Source organism: Anarhichas minor, unplaced genomic scaffold (genome assembly GCF_050575085.1).
Source record: "Anarhichas minor isolate MPS153535 unplaced genomic scaffold, ASM5057508v1 ptg000014l, whole genome shotgun sequence".
NCBI classification, from domain to species: Eukaryota; Metazoa; Chordata; class Actinopteri; order Perciformes; family Anarhichadidae; genus Anarhichas; species Anarhichas minor.
Genome location: NW_027466460.1, coordinates 7,442,052 through 7,469,627, shown reverse-complemented (window position 1 = coordinate 7,469,627; position 27,576 = coordinate 7,442,052). Strand labels below are relative to the sequence as shown.

General features: G+C 38.7%; 2 protein-coding genes across 2 annotated transcripts; both read right to left on the bottom strand.

Annotated features, from left to right (window-relative positions):
• Positions 1 to 1,506: 1,506 nt before the first annotated feature.
• Positions 1,507 to 17,935, bottom strand: usp53b (ubiquitin specific peptidase 53b). The gene is made up of 16 exons (XM_076091900.1): positions 17,842 to 17,935; positions 17,199 to 17,359; positions 16,866 to 16,958; positions 16,570 to 16,704; positions 16,062 to 16,175; positions 15,761 to 15,843; positions 14,766 to 14,871; positions 12,959 to 13,105; positions 11,918 to 12,067; positions 11,655 to 11,823; positions 9,134 to 9,256; positions 8,276 to 9,002; positions 4,563 to 4,624; positions 2,961 to 3,039; positions 2,041 to 2,846; positions 1,507 to 1,583 (listed from the first exon to the last, which is right to left on the bottom strand). Exons 1-16 carry the CDS (start codon positions 17,933 to 17,935, stop codon positions 1,507 to 1,509), a joined length of 3,126 nt encoding a protein of 1,041 aa, XP_075948015.1.
• Positions 17,936 to 22,780: 4,845 nt separating this feature from the next.
• myoz2b (myozenin 2b) lies at positions 22,781 to 25,532 on the bottom strand. The gene is made up of 5 exons (XM_076091901.1): positions 25,451 to 25,532; positions 24,546 to 24,712; positions 24,015 to 24,108; positions 23,140 to 23,302; positions 22,781 to 23,051 (listed from the first exon to the last, which is right to left on the bottom strand). Exons 1-5 carry the CDS (start codon positions 25,530 to 25,532, stop codon positions 22,826 to 22,828), a joined length of 732 nt encoding a protein of 243 aa, XP_075948016.1. The 3' UTR covers positions 22,781 to 22,825.
• Between the last annotated feature and the right edge of the window lie 2,044 nt (positions 25,533 to 27,576).

Sequence of the window (27,576 nt, the reverse complement as noted above, 5' to 3'; positions counted from 1 at the left end):
TATGTTTAGGAAAAGATTTAAATCCCACAAAAGAAAATTTATATCAATATTCTAAAATAGAACAACACTGATTTCCATGTGTTTTCGGGAATGTCGGCTGTACAGAATACAACATACGACAACATTCATACCAATGTTAAAAAAGCTTCCAAATTAACTGTAAATTTTCTATTTAATAAATTGGTTTTGTTCCAATTAAGTAAAATCTAATATAAGTTATGTTTGTTGGACTCAAAGTCCAGTACTATCATGCTCATGCGTATGCTGTACACACAGCTAGTAAGATTTTGTAAAGGCCACATGCAGGTTTGAGAACATTAGTCTTACAAACTAAAATAATTGTTGTGTTGTATGGTCAATATCAAATAGGCATATTAATTATATTGGCATCATTATGAAAATACCTGCAAATACAGACCTGTTAAAGCCAGTCTACTTCAAAAGGAAGACTGATAAAATACGATTTGACATCACTGTGAATTACAAAAAAAGATCACAAGACCCAACACAATCAAAGGTAGAATACAAATGGTGACATGGTGGTACAGTATATAATGACCTACTGAATAACATGAGGGCTACCCCAACTACAGAACATCATAGTCACCAAATTGAAGGATTTTTAGACTGCCAGAAACTGAACACAGTCATGCTCAATCACACTTTGAGAAAGATCTTTCCATATCAATGAATAATGGCAGAATAATCTTTGTCGACAGATTTTCTTTTACAGCCAAACAAGTTGACAAGTACAGGGCAGCCCCCAGTCATTCATGAACACAGACATGTTGTAAAATAACTGATAAATGATAACAGTCTGAAGAAAACAGTAACTGGAGTGTTGCAATGTCTGTTCCCTGGTGTCATAAAGCCCTCAAAGTGCATACAGTTTGAAGTTGCCCAGATATTACTCCTTTGACTAGTGCAAATAAGTAAGCCATTTTTATAACCTGCTGCTTTTAATTTGTTCTGTAGAATGACATCATATTCTTTTATAGTATCTGAAATATATATTTTCACGAGCAGTGATTTGCCTTCACACTTCCTTCTTTTATCTTTGTCTAATTACGGTACAGCTAGTCTCTCATGCCTTACTTGAAATATATTGGTATATCTTCAATTCTGCTGCACTTCTGTAGGACTACTGCACAAGTAACAAAAATACACATTTAAACTGGACATAAGGTGATTCAAAAGAATAATAAAGATTCAAGAACCCTTTGTGCAAACTAAAATCAGTCCAGATTCTGGTTAAAACTAAATCTTATCGCAGCAATACTGCGGGATGATGGAAGACAGTACAGTATGCGTGATGGTTGACTATCCGTCAAAATATACGCACAGCATTCAGAAATAGCTTTTACTTATGTGACAAGCTTGCATAAACAAATTCCACTCGATTTGGAGATTCTTCAACACGTGTTTCCATTCTTTAACTCTTTGGCATCCAGTTTGTACTCTACTGACCACTGTCCTTCCATGTAAACAAACCTTTCCAAGTAACACTCATAAAAAACCACGGCCATCCAGTCCTTTGGCTGTCACTGGGTTCCATTTTGCAGTGGGTTTATTGCTATTATGGCCTGTAAAGAAAAAGAGCCTTGTTTAAATGATATTTTATGATTTATGTGTACATTTACACCACTACAAAGAAAGAAACTGAATACTGTCATTTTGTCTTTTCCAATAACTGTCAGGTATGAGTGGGCATAAAACCTCCCGTGTATCATTTTATATTGTGGTTTATATATCGTGAAATAGTAAATTGTCTTAATAATTAATTGAGCAACTGTTAATGTATTCAAAATAACCAGACAGGAATTAACGCAAGGTACTTCATTACATTGATGCAGAAATTATCAAAAAATACAATAGATCTGCTGACTGATTTACCACATTGTCCTCAATGGCCTGAAACACCAGAAATGAAAGGAATATCTGCTAGAGCTGAATATATATATATATATATTTCTCAGTTCATACAGAATGTTTTCCGAATGGTCAGCCCTACATTCAGGTTTGCATATTAGAGAGGCTTACTTGTTTCAGGTCTGGCTTTTGGCACATCTTGTGAGTATGTGTCAGTGGGGAGTGTGTGGCTGGTATCTCTGCGCTCAGTCACAACCACTGTCCGCGGCACCGTGGCTGAGAGGACAAGAGGCCTCTGGTTGTGGTACTTGAGGCGGTACGTTTCCGTCATGCAGTTATCCACAGTGAAGTATGTTGTTAGAGAAACCTCTTGAGCTGGCGCTGCTTGTTCCACTCTGCATCCAGTCAGTCTTTCCTCACTTTCACATGATGATGGGGTACTCCTCTCTGGGTCAGAGCCCGACTTGGAACTTGCATCTGAGAAGGTTCTGAGGCCTGAAATGTCAGGCCTCCTGTGAGGACTAACATAGGACGTGGACGAAAGTCGAGGACTAGATGGAAAGGGTTCTTGAAGCATCCTCTGACGAAAGACCGCGTGGCTCGTTTCCCCCTGGTGAGGAGAGATCCGCTGGGGCGGTCGAAGGTGAGGCGACCCTGTCGTTCCGAGCTGACGCTGATTGTTCTGTTGGAGCAGTTCTGCAGTCACATTGCTGGGAGGGTGGTATGGCAGGGTTATATGAGGACACTGGGATTCAGAGGTGCCAGTGTTTTCTCTGTCCTCGGGCTCAGAGAGAGCGAGATCATCGGAGCTGTTCCATTCAGAGCTGCTGGTTTTTGTAATGTGCCTCAGAGCTGTACTTTCTCCTGTGTGCCCTCTGCAGTTGGTCTGCTCACTCGGCCTGTTGTCTGAACCAGTGGACTCCCTCTCTGAGGATACTGCTTTTCTGGAGGTATTACAAGTGTACTTTGATTTCCGTCTACAAGAAAGAATGATGGAAATTATAATTTAATATGAATGGAAATCCAATTTATGAGTCCTTATAGTGTCATACTAGAACAAGTTATATATAGTTTTTAATAAAGGGCACTACCTCGCACTTGGACTGCACTTTAGATGTGAATGTGAAACTTGGTCATTGTTCTTTCCCTGAGGTTTGGGTTGATGTTTACCTATGACAGATAAAAACAAAGGTGATCAAAATATAGTGAGCGAGGAAGAAAAATGAATTATATTTAAAAATGAAATATAAAGTTGTATTGCTCGCCTCCTTTTAAAGTAATTACAGTATTACATACTGTAATTAATATTTACATACTGTAATTAGTGCAAGAGGTAATATATTTGTATCTTCTGACCTTTCCTCTTCTTTAGAGTTCAATTGAACAAATTAAGAACAGAGAAAATCTTCTAAACTATGTCAGAAAATAAAAATCTTAAGAATACAACAAATGAGAAGGCGTTTGAGGAAGAAGATTAGAGACAAGTGGAACAAAAAGAGATTTAAGTGCAATGAGTGAGATTCATGACTTGCTTTCTCAGAATTTAGAGATCGAATGCAGAATCCTGAGAATTAAGTCATAATCTGCTAAATCGCAGATTTTAGACTTTAATCACATAATTCAGATTTATTTTTCTCCTAATCTTCTTTCCTAAATATTAACAAGGCATATCTGCACGCACTTACAATAAAACAAAATGAATCAAAAGTAGAGACCAAGTGGAGACAAAATTATCGACACATTCTACGATGAAACCGATGCTCTCTCTGGACACCAGGTGGCAGCAGAAGAGTATTAATCACACTCGACTTTCTCACAGCTGGATGAAGCAGCCAGCACGCTCACTCAGCATGGTGCTGAATTCCTTCCCTTTAAAAATAGATGTGTCATTTTTTTCTTTGCTGTTGCCCCGGAGAGGCCCATGCAAGGATAAAAGCGTTAGCTGTCTGCTGGTAACACTGGCTATAGATGCACATATAGCCTCGATAATGTATCATGTGCAGCACACTCAAAGTACTGCATGAAACAGAAAGATATTTACGACAATGCCGGCAGCCACGTCCAGCTGTGCTATCTGAATAAGCTTTGTGGGATTATCATCAGATTAATGCCTGTGCGGGGCTGAAGAGGTGAAGAAGCCAGTCCGAGCTCAGAAATCAATCTTCAATTACTCTCACATTACCAGCTCACACTTCATCTGTTAGACTAACAGAAACATAGAGAAAGAAAGACATGAATAACCTTTCTTCCTCTCTTTGAAATGAAGTTATGTAAGGTGTGCATAAATACCAAACGTATTTTGCAATGACAGAAAACTTGTAGATCTTGTATTTACAAATCTGATGCCGTAAGACTCATAGTTCTCAATTTCCCTGTAAATCTTTCTCTGGAAGTATAGCAGATTAGATGTAAAACATAACTTACCCTGACATGTTCTTCTATTCTCTTATCATGTTATGATTTTCACCTCATGCTATTTTCATTGTTGGTGTCTCATCCTGTCCTTATTTTTCCTCCTCTGCTTTTTAAAACACTGCCATTATATATTTTTAAAGATGACTTGATGTGGATTTGTTGCCACGGGTTGATTATTAATTTCACTCGTTGTGAAGTGACTATCAAAACCGTTTATTTAATTAACTTATTACAGTCTAAAGACTCAAAAAGGAAGCCTTTAACATCTTGGAACTTACCATTGTTTGAAGGAGAGGACATTATACTTGATTTGGCATCGCCTCCCTTTTGGTGCAGCTGACTGAAAATAAAACACTAAAATTATTTTCACAAGTTTTCAATCAATCCCGTTTTCATGATAAGTCAATTCGTTTTTTGAAAAAGCAGTAAGCACAGCAAGCAACAAACAAACCAACTTTCATGGTCATGGGCATCACATATTGCAAAGCACCAAGGGAAAAACACTGGCAGAGTCTGCTCATGTCCAACTTGATTTTAATGTCCAAATAAGTTTTATTACAAATAAGATTTATCTGATTCTATTTGTACTATAGTTGCTTAAAATGTCTTATATAACGCATTATGTATTGTTTGATACTGATTCAGTTTGTATTTGGTGACAGTAAGCCTTTAAAAGTTTGATCATTTCAAACCCTAATATATAAACAGTAGTTCCTGGTACCACTCACTCTTACAGTCACATTAAGTGCATTTTCTCCTTATAAATGCAGAGCTGTGAAGCACATTAACAAGAATATACAGCTGCAACACTAACCAACAACATCTTAACATTTATCATCAATTTATTATCACGATATCCTTCATTTAAAGAAAATCATGCCGTGGATACTTTTATACATATACAGTATATATCCCCAGTAATGTTCAGAACATTTCAGGAAAACATTTCTGTTTAGATGTTGCAATTTACATGAAGCATTCAATCCAATTCTCTGCCTACAGATGTTTATTGTCCACTAAAGTAAAACAACAGCAAGGTGTGATGTTTTCTGGAGAAGGATTGAACAGTCTGTGTAGATTATATGAACTTCACTCAGCTTTACTTCAATCGAGAAGTTTCAGCTTTCTTCCTGCTACATTCAGATTATATATAGCACAAGGTATTTGAAAGGCGATGTCATGTGCAGTTCAGTTTTAGTTTCCAAGGAAATCCAAAGTATTTCTGACTGATGAAGCAGACACTGTAGTGTTATCACCCATCACGACTCTCAGAATAACAAACTAGTGAAAGAATGTACTGAAGGAAGTGTACCGAGAAATGGTTGAAAAGCATGTGGTCCGTCAATATTCATCGCTAATTACATAATAATGTCACTATTTCCATGGTGGAGCCTAATTACTGAATGACAAAGATATTTATATAAACTAATATATAATATATAATATAAACCAACACGATTTTCTTCCATGAATTAAAGGGTTTCTAATTTCCATGTAAATATCCTGTTAAAGGATAGGTTTCCCATTTTTTAAAGTCATTCTTAAAACAAGTCAGGTGCCCATATGAACACTGAAACAGGTTGCGCGTCCTTTAATCATTCCTCCTGTTCATACTGGCCATTAAAACATTCCTTCCTAATCTACTTTCTATGCAAGTGATGGGGGACAGAATGTCCAGTCTTTGTTGGATGCAGAAATGTATTGCATGTGTATAATTAGGGCTGGCAATAATTGAATATAAGTTATCGTCTTTCAATGAAATCATATCGTGCTGAAAACTTAAATTGAGATATCGTGATACACAATAACGTCTTAAATTGATAATCACATGCGTATAAACTAACTCAAATTTATCAGATTTTGAAGTTCTTGAGAAAAAGTATTTTCATTATTTAATTTATTAACAGTATTTAATTTACAAAACCATGGAGTTATTTCATATATTTAGTTATTGAATTACCTTGAATAAGCTTCGTCGAATTTTGCTTTGATCAATACACCAAACTTTCCACCTTGGCCAAGCATAAAAACTTTTGTATGCGATGTTTCGAGGTTTTTGGAAGTTTGGAAGATATCCAGTTGATTTGTTTAACTCAGATTGCTGAAGGCCTATTATTATCTTCCAGTGGTGGGCCGTCAGGGCCAGCTAAGCCTTCTCTGCTGGCCTAAACAGAATCACAAAGTTATAGCTATTTTATGATTTAATAATTTTTCACAAATACACTACATGCATTTAATTTTTTTCCCATTAGCTTATTTTTTTCATTGTACAGCTCCTGTCTTCCTCTGTTGCTCTGCTTCCAGCCTGCAGCGCTGCTTCCAGCACAGCTTGTTTTAAGGAGAGCTTTTATCCAATCAGATTCAGCCCCTATTTCTCTATGTAAGGAGAGAGGCCGATGCCCGCTAGAGAGCCTTTGCAGTTTAAGTAAATGGGGACGATATTGTTGATTGTCATAGTCTTCAACCAATCAGATCTTCAGTTTGACATGTTGGGCGTATTCTTTGACGTGCCGATGCTACCCAGGTAGCCTGCTAAGTACGTCTGCATTAACGTGCGCCGTGATTGGTCAGTGGGCCAGCGTGACTTTTGTCAAACAGAAAGCTAGCTGGCAGATCTTAGTGTTCAGTAAGAGTTCAGGTTGAAACATATGTAAGAGAAGTTATGACATTTTTAGCATTTTGCTTGGTGTAGATTCTTTTTTTGTTTTACCTAGCTTTGTGTTTTTAACACTCAATGGCTGAAGGAGGAGGAGAAACGGATTTAGGAGTTACTGACTTTGTTAATAAAGAAAGGAGGATGGACTTTGTCTTTAAGTGAAGGCAGCTTTGGAAAGTCAACTGCTTTTGTTTTTCTTACATCTGCAGTAGCGTTACTACTGTGTTCATTTGTCTATCGTGTCGTTTTTATGAATAATATGAATGGCTCGTGCTCTAGCACTGCAGCATTGCTGGATTGATTTGTTCCTTTGTTGTCATATAAATATATGTGACTGGTTCTTGTCAATGTGTTAATTACATTGATTTAGACTATATGCATTGTCCGTGAATTACGAAGCATCCCGTCATGCGCGGGGTTATTGTCCGGACAATTGAATCCGTTCGGGCTGTTGTTTTCTTTTTACAAAGCAAGCATGATGGTCTGGAGAAATGGGGATTATGTGGCGATTGCTTTAGCCCTGTCTGAATCAGTGGGGAACAGCTAAACGCTGTGGGGAGAGTTCGTAGATTGTGTGCCGCTGTTGTTCCCCCGCTAAGCTAGTTTAGCTCAGCCTCCCTGAAGACACGTGCGGGGCCTCAGCTGTTTTTTGTTATTGTTCCGGGTTCAAAAGGTCACACAGCCCGTTGTCTGTTACGTGAGCGCAGTCCACCGAAAACATTATATTTCCCACAATTTGAGCTTCTGCATATTCCAAATGCACTAGTATTATTCAAACGTATTGCTCGGTTCGTAAGCCTCGTACCGAACGGTTTAATACGAATACGTGTATTATTACACCCCTAGAAACAAATAACCATAGCTGTGGCGTCATAATGAGCTTATTAGGAGATGGCTCAAGTGTAGTAGGACAGCACAGAAGGCCCAGATATAAAATGGACGGCCCGCCACTGTTATCTTCAGATAAACTTTAGAATGCACTCATACATAAAACATGTTTTCCCCATCACTTCCATTGAAAGCGCATTAGGAAGTAATCTTTTAATGGTCAACTTGAACTGGAAGAGGAATGATTACAACACCAAAAAAACAAGTTTCAACCTTAATATGGGCACCTGGCTATTATTTGAAGACAGACTTGAAACATTTTTAGCCTATCCTTTCAACTCACATACCACACTTGTAGTTCTTCAATAATCCAGTACTTATTTATTTACTTCCTTACTTACAGCTGTAACAACTAAGTGATTAATTGACCTTGTAATGTTCCCACTTCTTGAATGTGTAACCTCCATGTGTCCTTGTAAAAACTGTCCATTGAACAATGTTTCTTACCTTTGCAGCTGTGCCTCTGGTGTTGATCTCTGGTCTTTAACAACAAAGCCATCGACGCCAGGGGAGTCAGGATTGGTGGAGCCACTGCTGAGTCTATCGCTGCTCTCATAGCCGGACTCTGTCCTTTGGATGGTCCAGGTATCACTTCGCAGCAATGTCTTTGGCCCCCCCTTAAGTCTGCTGCCCCTCTGCTGGTTGGCCCTGCTCTCTGACTCTACAGAGCTGTGGCTCTCAGTCTCATGCCGCTGCTCGTCCTCATAAATTGTCATTAAACACTTCTGCTTCCTATCTTCTCTGGTTCGTACGTATTCCCGCTCGCGGTCTCGGCTTTGTTCAGTGTGCACTCTTTCCTGTGATGAAGGCTTACTGTGCCGGGGGCTGTCGTGTTGCTGTTGACGACGCTGCTCCAGTTCGTTCAGAACAGTGTCTACATTCAACACCTCCCGAATGGGTCTCCAAGTGGACTTCGATTTATTGCGGCTTCCTTCACCTCCACTTTTTTCCCATTGCTCCTGGCAGCTATCCTGATCAGGGCGACTTGGTGAGGTGTTGTTCCTCCGGCTGTGCCCACCACCAGGCGTACTGAAGGACTGCCCACGTGGCTCCTGAGATCCTCTGCTTGAATGGTTTGATGACTTCTCAGTGCGTGGATAGGTTTTTAATTTTTGGTCCACAGGAGTCCTCGGTCCATTCTCTGGAGGAGATGAAGATCTTGCATGTGCCATTTCTAGAGAGAGTGGACACGTATTATCGATCCACATGCTCTGACGTACGTTATTTTTCCACACTGGCTTGCCCCTGTATGCCTTTTGCCTCTCTATTATCAGTGTTTCCTATTATGCAGATACAATGCTCTACCTTTGTGTTGTGATTGGTCTGTTTTCCGATGTCCTCGATCCTTTTTTGATGTTTCACTTGGCCTCTGCAAATTCTCCATGAAAGGTTCCTGGAATTTGCTTGGACTGCCAAGGGGAAGTTTCACTGAGAAAAAGAAATATTGAAATGGCAGATGAATGGTTGCTCACGGATGTTTTTTAACTTTTGATATATTTTGGGCTCTTTTGGGTAACCTTTTCTGATTCTGACTGAAGACATCAGTGAAGCAAATAGAACATAATTGCTATTTGGCCCTAAATTCCCTTTACCTGCATAAAACATCATGGGGTATGAACAACCAATTAGGGTGTGACGCAACCATTTATGTAAGTACATTTTAACGGGTACAACATGATATATGAGGCTTACCATAGGTGTTAGAGCATAATGTGATAGCCGTTAGGTGCAACGGTCAGACAAATTCACACTGGAGGTATTTAGTTTGAGGTAACAAGGGCTACCCAGCCAGCTCATTCATTACATATTTCAATGTAGCTATAATTTCTGCACTGTGGCACTCTCACCTTGAATCTTTTCTACAAACGAGGCAAGAGACAAAACCACCCAAACAATCTCACTAAAAAACGGATGCGAGTACATCATTAGCAATGTTAAAATACATTAATGCTGCCACATTTGCCAACCCTGTGGTGTGTTTCTTTGGCTCTGTGGCAAGTCCCCGTGAGAAACAAGAGAGGCTGTGAACTGCTTCTAAGTCAGCACATTCACCCAATAGCAGTCTTTCACGTTTACATCTTAACTTCATCTTTCTGCATGTTTGCATTGTTTCCTTCTTAATCGTTGGGTTTTTATTCATCTAACACTTGGAGAAGATGCTCCATATTATTGTGAGGATCCACAGTAAAACACAATATTAAGAGTATAATAAATCCTCTCTGAAACATGAGGTAAAATAAGGAGAGCGTAATGCTGTGTGCATGTGCATGGCTGCTGGATGTTACAGCAGCGGTGAGTAACAGCAGTGAGTAAGCTTTAGTATTATGGAGGTCCAGATTTGTTCATGAAGCCTAATGCTGACATTTGGGTAGTTCCACTGAAAATATACTAGATACTAGATTCAGATGGAGTACTCCTTCCACAACTGCCAAGTAATTAACCAGTTCACACTCCATCATGTTGCCTGAAGTTATACAGGGACTCTCAAGCTTAGTAATGCAAGTAAAGTGTAACACTGCCGGGCAGTTGTCTTTGTTAGTTGTAGTTGAAAGAGTGGATGAGATGTACAGCAGGGCAAATTAACAGCAAAGTATCAGTTAACCTCAATACAAACCGATTAAATAAAAGACAAAACAGCAAGAAATGCATTCAATACATGTAATAGATATTTTTTAATTGAGCCATTTCTCACTCTAAAACAAAAAAAACAATCACTTACGCTTATTTTCATAAAAACAAGAATCCAGTCCCATGCCAGTCAAAGTGTCTGGGCTCCACACTAAAGCAAAACAATCCATCCAAATGGGCAAGGCGCCATTGCCAGAAAAACCAAGCAGATAAATTAATGGAGGCAAACATCGGAAATGTCTAGGGGAGGAGTGAGAACCGTGGAGCAGGAACAGGAGTGCGCTTGGCCACAGGAGCAGGGATTAGGGAGGGAGGCGTGGGTGGTAATCTGCGTGCAACAGAGGCATCATCCTCATGTCAAGTTCAAGCCAGCACACTGGGTCGGACAATCTTTCTGCCTACGGTTTAACAGCATTCTCTCAATCCTGATGCAAACCACAACTGTAATTTGCAGAGTGAAATGATTATTCCCATGGGTGCTGTCGATTTGATGTTGAATTTGGCTCAGTGATACATTCATAAAAATTGTTCAGACGCTCTAATAGACTGGGATTTATGGAAATTCAATTATCAGACAAATTTTAATTTACAGTTATTAATCGTCAATATTAAATACACTATAAATACACTGCTGTCTGGCAGCAACTACCCTCTTTTTCCAAATTATTTAGAAAATAAATTATTGTATTAATGTCAGTGGAAAGTTTAGTTAGATAACCTATATCACCTATGTATACAGCAATAATAAACATAGTAACTTCAGAATTTTTATATGAATATAATATGTGCACCTTTGCGAAAAACATTTGGGAAAATATGTACAGTTACATTCATTTTATTGGGCACATAAACTGAAGACTGACTGACTAGTATATTAGCTGCCTAATGTTACCTCACCATCATGTGTGTTAGGGTGAGACTCTCAAACATACTTTACTGCATGCATGCTTCACTTTTTGGATAATTCCATGGTACTTTACAAAGTTTCATCTTGATCATCTTGGGGTAATCTGGACCGAGTCATTATTAAAATCTGTTATGGTAGTGGTTTGTGATACCATGGTCTGGGTCTACACTTCTTGTAGAGTGCATTGATTGGCGTATATAAACTATACGATGCTGATGTAAAGGCCTTAAGTAATATGAAGTAATATGTATTCCAAGGTGGTCAAAGTAGACAAGGTTTTAATTGTCTTACCTGTCACGTCACCATTCATTTGGGCTTTGTACCGAGGACACATGGTGGTTTGTCTCGGTGCATCTTCATTAGACACTGGAGATCCCTCAGGATTGGTGTAAAATAAAAGAAGCGGCTGGTAATGTCCCCTGACACATTTAGAGGCAACATCTTTCCATTTGGATCCAATCTTGGTAAAAAAAAAAAAAAAGGAGAGTGCGATATAACAGCATGTAACACACAGTAACAGGGATAAAGCAGATTAATAGCACAGAGAGCCTAACCTCCTTTACAGTAGCATCATCGAAAAACATCCATTTTGAAGATTTGGTGTGATAAGCAAAGGCTGAGTAGTGTTTACTCGAAAAACAGATCATCCCCACCAGATGAAGCTCACTCCGTTTGGCATTTTCATCCGTGACACGGTTGAAAAGCTGAAATAGAGCAAATTGAGACAAGTTTGATCTCTACATGTTTCTCTTTGGCAGATGCTAAATCCTATGAAAATAAAATTGTTATGACTTCGAGCATCATAATGTATATATATATATCAGAAATGCTGTGTGCCTCCCTGCCTTAGGGTGGTGCTGTACATTGTGTCTGTGTTTTTCTTGTATCTGCTGAATTGCAGGTGATTGGACGGAGACTGATGAGGCCTGGTATAAGAGGGAACCTGTGGAGGCCAACTACCAACCGGACCGTGCTGCACAGCAAAGGGAATCGCTGTGATACGGATCGGGGCGACCACTTATCGTATATGTTAACAACAGTCCAAGTAGTGGTAGGGGTGAGCCGCTCTTTTGTTTACATTTGTTTTCTCCTGTTTTTGGTTAGGGAGTTAGGTAAGCTGCCTGTCTTTTCTTTTGTTCAGTTTGGAGTAGGTAAGGTAGTTGATTAATAAAGATTGTTTTGTTTATTGTTTTGGGCCAGGCTCACCCCGACGCAAATTGCTACAAACGGTGTAAAATAATAAATATTATGGACTATATCACAGCAGCAATGGTCGTTCTTGGGAGTGGGAGAAAGGGGGGGGGAGACCTTATATTATGCTGCGTCCAGGTTCCCCTAGTAACAAACATGTATGTATCTGTTTTTGATACTCTGTTGAGGTGTTGTTGTTTATTAGACATTACAGTACACGGACCTTCATCATTACTAGTTTATGGAAGAAAAAAAATCATACAATATCTGACAGCTGTGATTATTGTAATTTAGTACGAGTAAATGACAATTTTAGCGCAAAAAAAGACAAAAATTGAAATAAATAAAATATCTGTCTATAGCTAACTGATTTGTCATTTCATGAAGTTTGCGTCAGCTCTTACCCCACACAGGTTCAAACGTGGGCCAAGTGACCGAATGACATCGTCCGTGAGGTCAGACTGCTCAGCATCCCATACAAATCCAATCGTGACAATCTCTGGACAGTTCATGAGCACACGGCGGATCTTGATACTTTGACCACAGTTGCTCTGCAAAATATGAAGAAATACAAATGAAGGTTCATAATATTATCAACTGATAAACAAGAAAAACATTAAGTCCTAATACTACTTTGCAATTTAATAGTGCAAGAACTTTCTCCAAGCAGTTTCTTTAAAGAGACTGAATATGTGAAATTAAGATGCACAGTAATAGAAAATGAGACAAGGAGCAGCTGGTTTAAAGGTGCTTTATACGAGTTTGGAAGCATTTCTATTGCCGGTCAACGGCTCTCGACATTGCGACGTCTGAGCCGGCGGCTCGTAGCCAACGGTGCTAACTAACACTGCAAACTAAAGCAAAAGTGCTGGCAGAGCTAACCGTGTTTACCTGAAGGGGGAACCGGAAGATTGGTGCTACGCTTCCGCAATGACGCCGTTGGTCAGGACGGTGTTATCAGTTGTAACCGCTGTACGAAAGCAGTGCATGAGCTAATCAGTGGGGCACGCTCACATGCACGAACATGAAATAAAAGCACGCACGGCCGGCCCGACTGTGTCAACAAAGCAAGGAGAAGCTCGGATAACAACTCACACAGAGGGAGAACAACTTCATTCTCGGCTCAAGTAGACATTACTCCACCATATCTTTACATAACAAATAGTTGTTTACTGATATATTAATGCTCTGTTATGTATTGCACATTAAAGCATTTTTATTTCTGTTTCTTGACAAACAGCTTGGCCCAATGAAGTCAAAATTGCCAGGTTTTGTAATTCTGAACAAAATCGTGCAGACTCTTGGATGTGTTGATAAGTTTGTTAGCTAACACGATACAAAAATCTTATTTCAATAATGTTTACACACAGCAAACAATAAAAACAAAGATACGGGAATAAAATCAAAAGGCAAACCAGTAAGAACCAATGTAACAAGGAGCATTACTCAAAATGAGCAATACATCAAACATACAGGAATAAAACTAACAAGACAGAAACCAGTCAACCAGACACAAGATCTAAAATGTGCAGCGAGTGAAATTGATCTTTGTTTTTCAAATCTCAGAAATAAATAAATGAGCAAATTTCCCCAGATGTCAAAGTAATAGGTTGTGGCTTTGTCTCTGTATCTCTCTCTGTCACACACTGAAATAAAACTTGTAACTTATCACTTCAAAATGTCATAATAAGGACTATTGCGAGATGGGAAAAGTGCCAGACAGCCCGTATTATCTGCATGTCAGTATCACTAAGTCAGTACTGGGGCTCGGATTTTCTGTAAGAATCACGGGTTAAGGGAACAGAGCACTCGGCTTCACCCAACTGATGCACACTGAAGAGGAAGACAGCGGTAGCAAATACAGATGAGAGAACAGTGGATATATACCCCCTTACTGCTATTTATATCCTAACACTAGTCTGGCACCGTCTCCTTCCGGCCGCTTCAAGTGCAGAGTCGTAGCAGAAAGCACGGAATGTACTCTACTTAGCTGCAAGAATAATCTTTGTGTCCATGTTACAGAAACATATTCTAACTGTTCAGCAGAAAGGCTAAATTATTCATTAATGGCTGACAAATCAGCATTCACTTTAATTATGGTTTGATTCAGCCAGACGAACAGGGAAATGTATTTAGCCACGACTTAAAGATGTCTGATTTGTTAAAGAAAAACATCACAATGAAAATGAACAAGGACAATAATTCACATACCGGACAGCTTTGTTGGTCACCTGTGTTGTTTGCTGCCTGCAGCAATTCTCCAAACATGTCTGACCTGAGCCGTTCGTTCTTCCCCAACATGCGATCAACCTGTTGGCTGAGCATAAAAACAGAGACTGTATCAATATTTAGTTCCAAATATTATCTTTTTAAATGTATTTTCTAATTATTATTTATTTTTTAACTATCATAGTTAGCACTCAGTGGATATATTCCTGTGTATATGTGACAAACAGTAACTGTTTTCTTGTAATCCATGTGAAATGTTTTAAATTGGGACTTTATTAGGAACATAAGGAAGATTATAATGTTTAGTTTTTGTCGACATTGTCAGAGAGGTTAATGTCATAATGTATGAACTGGACTGCATTATATAAAAATGAATTTCTAATATTATTCCCCCCTCATGTTTGGAAATACAGGAAAACATTACAAACCCATCTGAATATCATGCAATCCAGTTGGACACCACTGCAAACTCCGACCTCAATAATAAGCAATAATATAAAATACAGTTATAATAATACCACCCTGGCAGTGTCAATCAAAACTGAACATTTGTATCATTGTGAATGTAGAATTTATGGTGGACACATACAATTTACAATATCTATAACATACAGTTATTTTGTGCAGTGTGCAGATTTGCCTTGTTTATCTAATCCTTGCTTTGACAGGACTCAAGTGAAAATGCATGCAGAAAGTGAGTTGAGGAGGAATTGTGCACTTTTTGCAAAAAATAGAAAAGATCTCATAAAACCACAAGACCAAACAATCCTTAGATTCGTTGATAATAATCAACACTTGCTTTTAAGGTGTGACTGCTGGAGGACAGGAAGGAAATTGATCTAAGATGCTTAAAATTGCAATAAAATAATTTTTTTTGTAATCTTATTTAATACTTTGACATTTAAATCAGGATTAGCACTCTGGCCTGAATTTTGTATCCCATTTTTTAAAGCCATGGCAGTAAATCAAGCACTCACCATAAAGCTGTGGTTGAGACATAATGTACGAATTCTGTGAATGGGTGTGGGTCTGAAGATGCACCACAGCTGCGACACACAAACTGCAAAAGAAAAAATTGTGCGTTATTTTACAGATTGCATTTTAGTAAAAGACCTGTGTATATTCCTGTGACCGGTCATTAACATTTACACGCAGTTAGAGCAGCTGTTGGAGTCTTACTTTATTGTTATTAGTATACTTAGTTTTTGTCCCTATGTACTTCACATGAATATACATCTAATTATTATGGGTTTTCTTAGCAGATAAAATGACAGTTACCTGCTCATACAGCATCATTGCAAACTTCTGATGGGTGATGCAGGATTTGGATGAACATGCGTCCGTCGCAGTGTCTGAAACGATGTGTAAGTGAATTCGCTCTAGGATGTTCTCCTATAAGAAATGAAAGCAGATATAGTGCAAATATTGAATACATGCAATTGCAGTGTTTCCTTACAAACTATGAACTGATCAGAACATGTTTGTGAAACACTTAAAACATCTATTGTATTGTAGATTATGAAATTGTATAGCTTCTGATGTGAAGTCAGACTGAACTATAGAAATAAGTGGATTTTAGATGATATAGGCACTATACAGACAAAGATCAAACACACAAATGTCATCCAGAAGGGAAACTTGATCAACTAAATCCAACACACTCTACTTCTTTCTACCTTCAGTGTTACAGAGAAGAAAGCACCATAACATAATACACAGTTACAGTGGAAAGGTCTTCCACTGGATGCTACTTTGAATAAAAGCCAAAGGCACAGCATCAACGTACAAAGCACTCAGCAGCATCATCCATCAGGCCAAGTTGGAAGCGTTGCTCATCCTTAAAGGTTTCAGCGAGGGCGTTACGCAGGCTGTCGGAGGGGAGCACGCGCTCTCTGCTCTGCTGAAACTGGCTGAAGATGCTCTGTGAAAGAAAAACTATAATTAGTTGCTGTCATGAAAATGAACAGCGATTGCAAATTTCTTTTTTCTTCACCGCTATCATAAAGTAATGACGGATGAAATTTGAAATATTCAACCATACTCCAAATAATGCCCGGTTTAGCCCAGAGTGCAGAAACAAACCTTCAAAGCACAGAAGATGCAGGCATCACCGAGACAGAAGTGACCTGAGAGCTGCCTCAGACTTCTTCTGAAGATGTCCAGCTGCCAAAGCACCTGTGACGGTTTAACGACAGCAAAAAAAAAACATTAAAATACAGACATGCACAGAAACCCATTTCAAGGATTTCAGAAGCTCAAATTGAAGAGAAGGATCTTAAAAACAAGATTTTTGATATTTGAATGAAATGATGCGGCCAAACACTGAAACAGTTTTGTCATTATTTCAGTGGAGTGAAGCAATTTAATTGAAGTATTTTTTCAGTATTTTCGAGCTGGTAGAAAATGATTCTTCACCTGAACAGCGCTGTTTAGGAAGCAGCTATTTTGCCCGGGTTCATTCAGCAGGCCTTTGGTGAGCGCGAGAGACAGCATGCTCCCAGGCTGGTAGGATTTCTTCAGGCCTCCTCCAGGTTTTTTGAACATCTTTACCCATGCCATGGAGTTAGAGCCTGCAGCTGATCAAAATAAATCCTCTGATTGACATGTATCTTCTACATGTCACGCTCTTGTTTCCCTAAAAGAGTGTGTGTCTGTGTCTTTATGTATTTAGTAAAGAGGTAAAAATGAATCATGAAAGTAAGGTTTACATTTTGTACTACCTTGTCATTTCTAAGTGCCATCATCATTTCAAGTGTTGATAGTAAAAAGCTAATTACACCTCATGGGTAACCTTAAAATCATCATGTGAAATTATATCATATATTGTGGATGTTAACCCACTCAAAACATACAAACATGTTAAATTCATCTTCAATGCATTTTCATTCAATATCTACACTAGTATACTAATGATTCAAAATGTGATTATTATTGCATGGCACTATGGAGGCATAATAGGCAACCCTGGATGACAAATGTGGTGCATCTTGGACACAGCTTTCATAACATCACTATTCCAAATGCCTGACGGTTGGTTGCCAGATGAATCATGTCTTACCTTCTCCAGAGTTGGGTGGAGACTTGCTGCGGCTGGACATGCTGGGAGGTGGGAGCTGGTGCACTGGTCTGGCCATGGGCTCCATCCATTTCATCCCCACACCCCTCCGGAGCGGTTAGTCGAAAGCATTGTCAGGATCAGCCACAGAGCAGCCTCAGCCATGTGCTACTGGACATTGAATGGTAACTGGACAATATCTGAGGACAGGTGGGAAAGGAGAGGGAAACCATTAAATGCTAATACAAGTCCACAGTGCAGAATAGCCAACGTATGCTCAACATGCAGTGCAGAAGTCGTTTCCTGCATTTCTTTACTTGTTCGGAAACACTAAGATCTGAGCTTTGAGATGTGTGCCACCTCTACAATCTGCAGACTTCACGACCTGCATTGTGACCACACCGGCTGATGCAAGGACATAGCAATATTTCAATACATTTACACATGCGTAAAGAGAAAAGACAATATAAATCTCATAACTTATAGACATTCAGATACCTTTAGGTCTGCTTTTTTTGTACTTGACCATCCCATTGCTTCATCACTGACAGACTGTTCCAGTAAACCCATTTATTTCTTCTTCTTAATTTACCTCTCTATTAGAGAGGTAAATTAAGAAGAAGAAATAGAATAACAGAACAATAATACAAGGGACAAAAAAACTATTAATTTAAATGCAATTTATTTTCATATAATTGTATTATAACTATATCAAAATAAAGCCTAAAATGGTGCTTTGCTCGGGAACACTTTATTTTCTTATGGATAATGTGCTATTACAATAATCAGCTGCTATAGGAAATTAATAATCAACAAAAATAGCCCATGTTACAGTTTAAACTGAATTACATGAAGCTTCAAGCTACAATCTTTAACATACATTTAAATAGGAGGTTCACTCCACCACCAAAACATCAAAACGACTGAAGCCTGTTACTGTCTGCCACAAGGTCCCACATGAGACAGCGACTAAATTATGATTTGTTTTCATCTTAATCTGGTGCTGCTCTGGTTTGTTTACATTTGTAATGTTTACACTGTAGGGGGGGGGGGGGGGGGGTAGATTTGTATTTATTCATGATTAGATGAGAAAGTCACGCAAATTTCTGTTAGTCTCATTTGTAAATGTACCTAAAATCTATATGCTAAATAAATTACTGATTGCAGGCATTTAATTCATTTTGGGGTAAAATAAACAACAACAAAAAAACATTTTTCATAAACATTCCAACGTTTTCACCATGTAAATTCCTGTTTAAAGCCAACATTTGGTCTCAGTGCACACATGTGTTTCTGCACCAGCCTCACTAACAACATGTGATGCCTGTATAAGGCCTATCTACGGTCTGACATAATGCACGTTTTTGCAATATTGTTCACAAAGAGTCCGCAAACCCTTCACCGAACGGTACTTTGGCCATCCTGAGCTTTCCCGGGTTCAAAAAAACAAAACCTAAAGCTGCGACGAGTGCGCGTTCCCACAGTAGGAAACGTGCTGCCAGCGTTGCAACAGACTCACGGTCAACTGTATGTGGGAACAGCGCGCTCGGTCAGCGACAGCAGCATAAATATGTCGCAACTCGCATTCATGCATTAACAAAACAAGACCAAGTGCCGACTCACCTTAAAGGAAAGCGGATACTTGCCTCCAGGGCGGTCCAGCTGTCAACACTCAAATCCCAACACTTCCCCCCGAATCCTCTAAACAAAACTGGCTAGAAAACACTGCAGATATGTCCCAGACGCATGTAACGCACTATCTGTCATACTGCAGCATTCCCAAGCCCTCCGACACGAACACAAGCGGCAGCTCGAGCCGCTGTTTGCAGCCACACAGACCCGGGCAGGACAGTGTTATTTCGGTAAAAAAAAAAACGTCCCTTCTTTCTGTACAAACGGGGCCAGTGATGGCCTGTGCATGTGCCAGAATGTCCGACGCGGATTAGTGATGTTTTGAGACTTGAGAGGTCAAACTCCGCCCCTAGTGTAGCTTCAAGTGCACTGCTGCTGTATTGCAATTTCCAATCCCTGCATGGCAAACTGTGTGCTGGCGGAAGGTCAGACTTCCAACTTGTCATGATGATGATGAGAGAAGACATCACATGACTGCACTGGTTTCATAATCATGCAGCACTGTGGGGACTAAACCCTGCCTGTATTTATTTATTTATTTTGAAAATGCACTCACTTAAATGTCAAACAACAGAACAGAATACAGTTTTATATTATGATTTAAAGTGAAATACTAAAAGTGTTAATATGCCATAATTACCATAACAAGCCACAGTGGACACAGACGTTGCCCTGCTTTAATTCTCTTGTGCATCATTTGTCCCACTGGTGCATATCACACATTATATTAAGCATTCATTTCCCTCAAATGGTAATATGAATATTCTAACTCTAACATTTCTGTCTCTGCTATTGCCATGCTGCAGTAAACAGGACATGGATCATAAAGATCGGAGCAGTGTTTTTCCACATACGTTTTAGTGGGTCTGTCCACAATGGTGTTTGGCTAAATAGTTTCATTATACAGTACACCAATACACTAAGAATATATATATATATATAAAGTCAAGTGTGTCAAGTTTACCCTCCTCATGCCTAATGCCAAGTGTTCATCATCTGCTGCTTCTCTCACTTCAAATACAATATGCACAGTGGCAGTGGATCATTCACACTACGTGTGTGTGTGTGTGTGTGTGTGTGTGTGTGTGTGTGTGTGTGTGTGTGTGTGTGTGTGTGTGTGTGTGTGTGTGTGTGTGTGTGTGTGTGGGCCCGGCTGTGAAAAATAATGTAATTCAATCTTTTTGAGTTGTTACACTGAGAAGATTTTGAGTCCAAGAATGAAATCTGTTTGAGAATATTAAACAGCATCTTCTGCAAGACACTGTGACTGCAACACGTTCACAGTTTACTAATATTTTCATACAGGTCCTAATATATATTAAATGCTATATACTGAACTAACTTATGGGAAAAGTGTGGACAATGTGCAGTATTTGGGGAGATAGTCTGACTGTATATAGCTTTTCTCTGATCCTATCTTGGCTCCAGCAATAGCACTGAAACCTCCCTTGAGACACATGAAGTGTTTTTAGTGTTATTTATTTTAGGCTTCATATTTCACCCTCTGAATGTTGCACAGCTGAGCTCTGTTCAGATAAGCTGTCAAACTCTACTGTTCTTTAGTTTATTTTTGGAGTCAGTTTTTTTTGTATCTGTTTTGTTCTTTCTTTTTTTCAGTTTACAGAGTGTAATAGTTCAGCCAAAAGTGACTTAAATAGACTCCCAGCAACTCAGTGGCTAAAAGGACAATTCGAGTTCATACAGCAGTTTTAATTCCGTTAATTCTATTATTATCAGGTTTTTAGACTTTCATCACAGAAAAACTGGCCCCAATCTAAATCTTCTATGTAAAACAGGATTTGCATGTTGAGGTCTGTGTCAGATCCTGTACCCGATAACACATACTCTACCATTAACATGAACCTGTATTGCTGTGATACCAGGTATAATACATGATAAAACTCAGTGACCTTTATCAACCTTGTCAACTTTCTCAGAGTTAAGTCTCAAAACAACATCTTTTTTGGGAGTGAGAAAAATTCAAAAAATGCAAAGCTCCTGTATTAATTCATTTAAAGTGATACAAATGGACACTTCTTATGACAGTAATGAATTGACCCACAAAACATTCTGTGTAAATGGAAATGCAAATTATTCGGACTGTTGAGGTTTTGGAGAAATGATAGTCATACATGAAGTTTGCTCATGAGCTCCTATACTTTGGCCTTGAATTTAATTTTGCCAGAGTTTTTTCTCCTGTATCTCCCCCGCTCTAAGTTTGTAAATTGTATGTCCAGTTACATTCAGAAGAATAAAAACGATGCATTTAAGTTAGTTATACAATGTAGAGTATGTACGAGAAAACAATACACTTAAACTGTAGAAGTAAAATCATGCACCTTGACTGTTTTCAGCTCAGTTCTTTAGAAAACACCAAACTATCACTCACAGACATTCAGTGTATTTTACACACTCATACACAGTATTGCTTCTAGGTTGAGATGCTGTAAAGTTACATGTTTTTAGTACATCTGTGACAAGACACAATACAGAACAAACATTTACATTTTCTCTCACTCCAAACAAGGCAGGCCAGACTATATCCATGTTGTACAATTATTAAATATAATTGCGTATAAAGTCACTGTTTTTGAGTCCATGCATTTGCTGTGTTTTTAAATAATCAGTTCCATCGTCCAAGTCCAGATTTCTCAGTCTTCCTAGATTGATGTGACATCTGTTATTTCCTCAAGATAAAATATTTCTTAGCTTTCTTTTTTTTCTTTTTCAGCAGCAGTCAACAATAAATCAGAGCTATAAAACAGACCTTTCACTATTGTTTTATTTCTACACATCCCTAATTGATTTTTTTTGTGTTGAATTTTAGATTAATTTAAATTATAGGCTAATTAATTTATATTTATGTATTCAGCATTTGCTTGCATGATGTTAATAGTTATTTATAATAGATATCTATATGATAAATAAATATAAATGAACACCTTATTTGTGTATTTGTCTGTAATATAATTCTTTACAATAGATATAAATGAAATACTGCTTACTCATCACAATAGCTAAATATAACTCACTGCATGTTCCAATTGTGTGCCATCAATAAATAAGTTGCATTCTTTATTTACATTACATATTAATCAATTCAACTGAACATTTATAAAATGTACAGTTTTGCTGTCTGTATCATTGGAAACCCTTCTTGAGTTATGCTATTTACATGATTTTCTTTGAATACAGTTTAAGTGTACACCAAACACACTAGTCAACAAAAGCATGAAACATTTTCTGTCCACTAAATGTAATTGTGAGTGTGTTATGGGGTGTTTTGCCTTAATCAGAGGTGGGCCAAAATACTACAGCTGACATCATGTGGCCAGACTACATACAGTTAGACCACCTACAGGTCATCAGACTCTGGGATTTGAATGGGCTCCAGGGTTACAGTGGGTATGATCAGATGGGTGCCCTCAGATATCCACCCTTGGGCCGACCTATTAAAGGTGGGTCGCTTCATTCCTGGCTCCTCCAGCTCTAGGTACCTGGGCGGGTTCAGGTCCACCTCTGGGAGCTTGAATGTGATTCCTCTGGGAGCTTTGTCAAAGCCACCAAAAGGAGTGGCCACCCTGTAATTGACATCAAGTGTGAATAGTTCCTCATTGTTGTACTGATGTAGTAATTGACTAAAACGTGCTCATCTTGTCGTTTTCTCACCGGTTAAAGCTTTTGTACTCAGGAAGGTCTGGTCGCGGATCAGGTCCTGACATTGTCAGTTTGAGTGTTTCGGCGAGGTCGGGGTCACTGAGGATTGCCTGATCCCATGGGGAGTGGTAGGACTTGGGCATAGCTGTGGCTGTTAACTTCTCTTCAGTCATGTCTGTCAAGGAGCAAACAAAAACAGAGAGACACGATTAGATTGTTCCAACATTGCAGCGGAATGATCTGATGGTTTAGTTTGCAGTTCATGGGTTAATGTTGAGCTTTTTTCTTCAACCTTTTTGAGGGGAGGCTAAAGTTTTAGAATGGATTATGAATAGAGTCTGTGCTTAGGGAACACTTATGGGCAGACTGAGTTGTCCGTTATTGAGTTCTGAGGCCTAAAAATAGCACATAGTTGAAGTGTGCACTCATCATATTATGTGTCAACATGGGATGACACCCTACTGGAGGGTTTTGGAATAAGTACTGGACTCTGTCGGCTTATTAAAGTACAATATCATAAAATAAAGCATTTAAAGTTTCTCAGGTTGTAATATCAATCATGGTATCAAACAACTTAAGTTAATGCCATAAAACAAGACCAGCAGTTATGACTGTATGCTGTATGATACATTATTATGATCATTATCATGACAGCATTTCATAATCAGTCACTGTTATTTGACTCTGCAGTATATGCAGTATTTATTTTTTACTGTTTTAAAGTGGATGACATAATAGATTTAAAGTAGGAATGATTTCCAAAGACCAAATCTAATGTTAAGGTTTGTATATTTATTTTTACATATGATTAAGATAATTTTTGTTAATGGTTATATGTTAATGCTTCATGTTGGCCTCAATGTAAACATACTGAAGAGCATAATTACCTGAAATAGTGATTTCTGGATTAGCAGTATTTCCATCGGCTGGTGCGTCCACTTTAATTTCCACAGTGTGTGTATTCTGAGTTAAAATATCATTCTGCAGAATGCAATTAAATTATAGTCAATATATTGGTTATCAACTGAGCAACAAAAAGTGAAGCTGGCACATCTACAGCTGCTCTTGTGTTCCATGCACTCAGGTACACGCGCACGTACACACACACACACACACACACACACACACACACACACTTATAACTACAGGGTGTGCACACACACAGAAACACATCAACAGGCACTGATAAAGAGGGGAGCAGCTCCTCAGCAAAGGGCCTGAGTAGCTCTCAGAAGATTTGGCTGCATGATGTACAGTAAAAGGCACTTGTCTTTGTTCTTCATCTGTGCTTTGTAACAGTTTTAGATACATTTGCTTAATGAGACCATTCAACACATTTTCAAGCAGACGCCACTTAATGCCAGAACTCCTGAACGCATTCAAACATATATGAAGTGACTTAATACAAGTTGACTTACATTCAGCTGTGTGTTTGCCTCATTTTGTATACTTTCAAATGTATATTTATCAGATCTCCTCTGGCGCATTTTGAAAAGCCGGGAACCTCTGTTGGAAAGCAATGATAACTCCTCCAACATAATGTCTTTAGGAGTGCTGAGCTTCTTTCCGAGATCGATTACGTCCCCTGTTGAGAAAAATAATATACATAAAGATGAAGATAAAGAGGAAAAAAATAATCTATATAATGTGCAGATTTAGACTGAAATGGTGAATGACTTTAATCTAATCCCTGTTTCTTAGAATGGTCCTGTGTCAAAAAGATCTTGTTTTAATACCGTTAATGCATCAGTTGATATTATACTTATGGACATATTCTTAAATAAATTGTATATAATCTAACTATGACAAACTAACTTGGGAAGGGGCTGGTTTTAGAGTTGGTTTTAGAGCTGGAACGTGGTGGATACACAATATAAATATACCCTGATATCATTTTGTCAGATGGAAAGGTTTGGGGGAGGGGTCCATAAATGACATCAAAGTTGTCACAAAATTAAATATTTTCCATTTTGTAAGCCCTGTCATGGAAAATGTGTTATCATTGTACTTGAGAATTAGTTTTGGATGGACATGATGCTTCCTCGTCTGCCACAACAGTCGGTATGTACCCCAGCTGTCACAAAGCTTCACTTTATCCAAATGGCTATACACAGTTGTCCCTCACTTCTTCCCTCCCCTCTCCAGAAATAGACTTTTGTAAAGGACAACGACAAAGGATTAGTCGCCATAGGTAGTAGATCATCCCATTATCTTATTTATGGCAAAGACTGGAGTGTAGCCCTGACATTTTTAACCCAGATCACAATGGATATTATCTTGCAGCAGTGTGTTTGTCTGCTGGTCCTCAGTTCTAACATCATACCATTGGTACCGTGGACCTCCTGGCAAATAGCTGCTGCACGCTTCTTCCTCTCTCCAGTTGGCATTGTACAGAATTGTGACATTGTAGCTTTGGCAAGTTTGGCAGAATTCAGGAGTACTGGAAACACATACAGGACACAGGATGTAGTTGTTCTGCCCGAGTCACAAAGTTTAAAGTCTATAAAAGTCTATAAAGTATATCTCCCATTCCCTGTCAGCATCTTTTAGAATTTCAAGATGATTTATAAGGCCCCCGTTAAATAAATCTGCCATATCAGTGTTTGCCATGTTATAATAATCTCTCTGTCGGGGTTAGATTTAATAGATTACAATGTATTGCAAAGCCCTATTGTACTAGGATCGGTTTCCACACACATAATTCTTAAATCTGGTCTCGTCACTGGACCGATATTTGAGTTTGAGTAAATGTTAGTGCTATCTCCCTTTCGGTTGTCACAAGATAAATCACCTGTGTAAAGGTCAAGGGTGACTATTGTGTCCTAAGTTTGTATGTGTGGCTGGACACAGTAAGTGTCCAGCAGTACAAAACATTAAACATAATATCCAAAATAACTTTCTTACATTGGCAGTGCCCGGTGAACCACATATTGTTAGCTTTGCTTTGTTGCCAAATGCAGAACATGATACTACATGGTACAACACTAAATATTACTTGTTTAGTACTCAATTGTGACCATCTGCTGAATTTTCAGCAATAATTTCCATGCAAACGACAGAGAGAGAGCAAAGCAATACAATTCTAAAACTAGGAAACATAACAGATAATTTGTCAAATGTTGCGTTTCCATAAAAAAGGGACTTCTATAATTCATAGAAAATCGAAGCCCAATTTTTTTTTTTGTTTAACGTAACTTCTACATAATTTGAATGAACCACATATTCACAAAATAAACCCTGACGACGCTTGTTCGTACCTGTAATGGTATCCCTAGGGTGCAACCTGTATCCTTGAAGGGGAGACACGGAGGCTCAGGGGTCAACCTACAGAAGGTAGTTTGATCTTCCCTGATCTTCACACTCACGGACACTAAAGCTAAACTGTGGCTGTGTCTCTGTGCCTGTTGTGAATGGAATGCAGCTTACATCAATAGGCTAAATTTAACCTGCCAAACACTCAAAACCACTCTCAAACACCATGGGGCAAGGATAGCTACCAGAGAGAGAGAGAGAGAGAGAGAGAGAGGGGATGGACAACACACACACACATGTCCACTGATGTTCTTTGAGGCAAGGACTCCCCTCCAGAGACACATGTCCTTCCTTGAGTTGAATCTTCAAAGTCAGCATGTCCCCATGGGTTGATGTAACCTCCGAGGCTCTACCTTCAAGTTAGGAAGGTCGTTAATGGTGGACACAGCTGCCACTTGTGTACGCCTCTCTTCCAACTGAGTCATTATGTGCAATTACTGACTCTGTGTAAAGATATACAGACCAGTGGAACGATCAGTGCGGTCTCATCCGAGATGGTGATCGGCCAAAACGATTGTTATAAAGCAGCATCAAGGTCATTACCCTGCCTGAACCTGTTGACATACTTCAGACATACTGGACATTTAATCTTTAAATCGTTAAAAAAATGTTGAGATATGAAAGTTACTGTCAATTTTTGAACCAGTGTAAACTGCATTGTGTTATTTTAAAACATTGGTATACAATTATTGAATAAAGAAATTATCAAAACCATCTGCACTACTTTTTAAATTATATCACAATGTGGATTAAAGCAACAACAAAAAAACAATGCGTGTTTTCTTGTCTTTTATTTTTTTCAGTTTGTGTTGAACAGGTGCAAAAACTTAACATTTTCTTCAAGAAAATCATCAAACACAGGGTAAAGCCCCCCCCCAAAATCAGCAAGAAACATGACTACATCATTCATATTGAAACCCTGAAGCTCAATGGCAAAATCTGTTGTTCTGTTTACATTTTAACACCACACAGTGTGTGATCAAAGGTGGGATACGTCATGTATGTATGCATGCAACTTTTATTCCTCTTGACTTAAAAACACATTAAATAGAAGCGAAATAGCTTAAATCCATTTTAAAATATCACATGTGGGTCATCAGTTTGAAAAAAGTCAATGTTAAGTTGCAACACTTATTA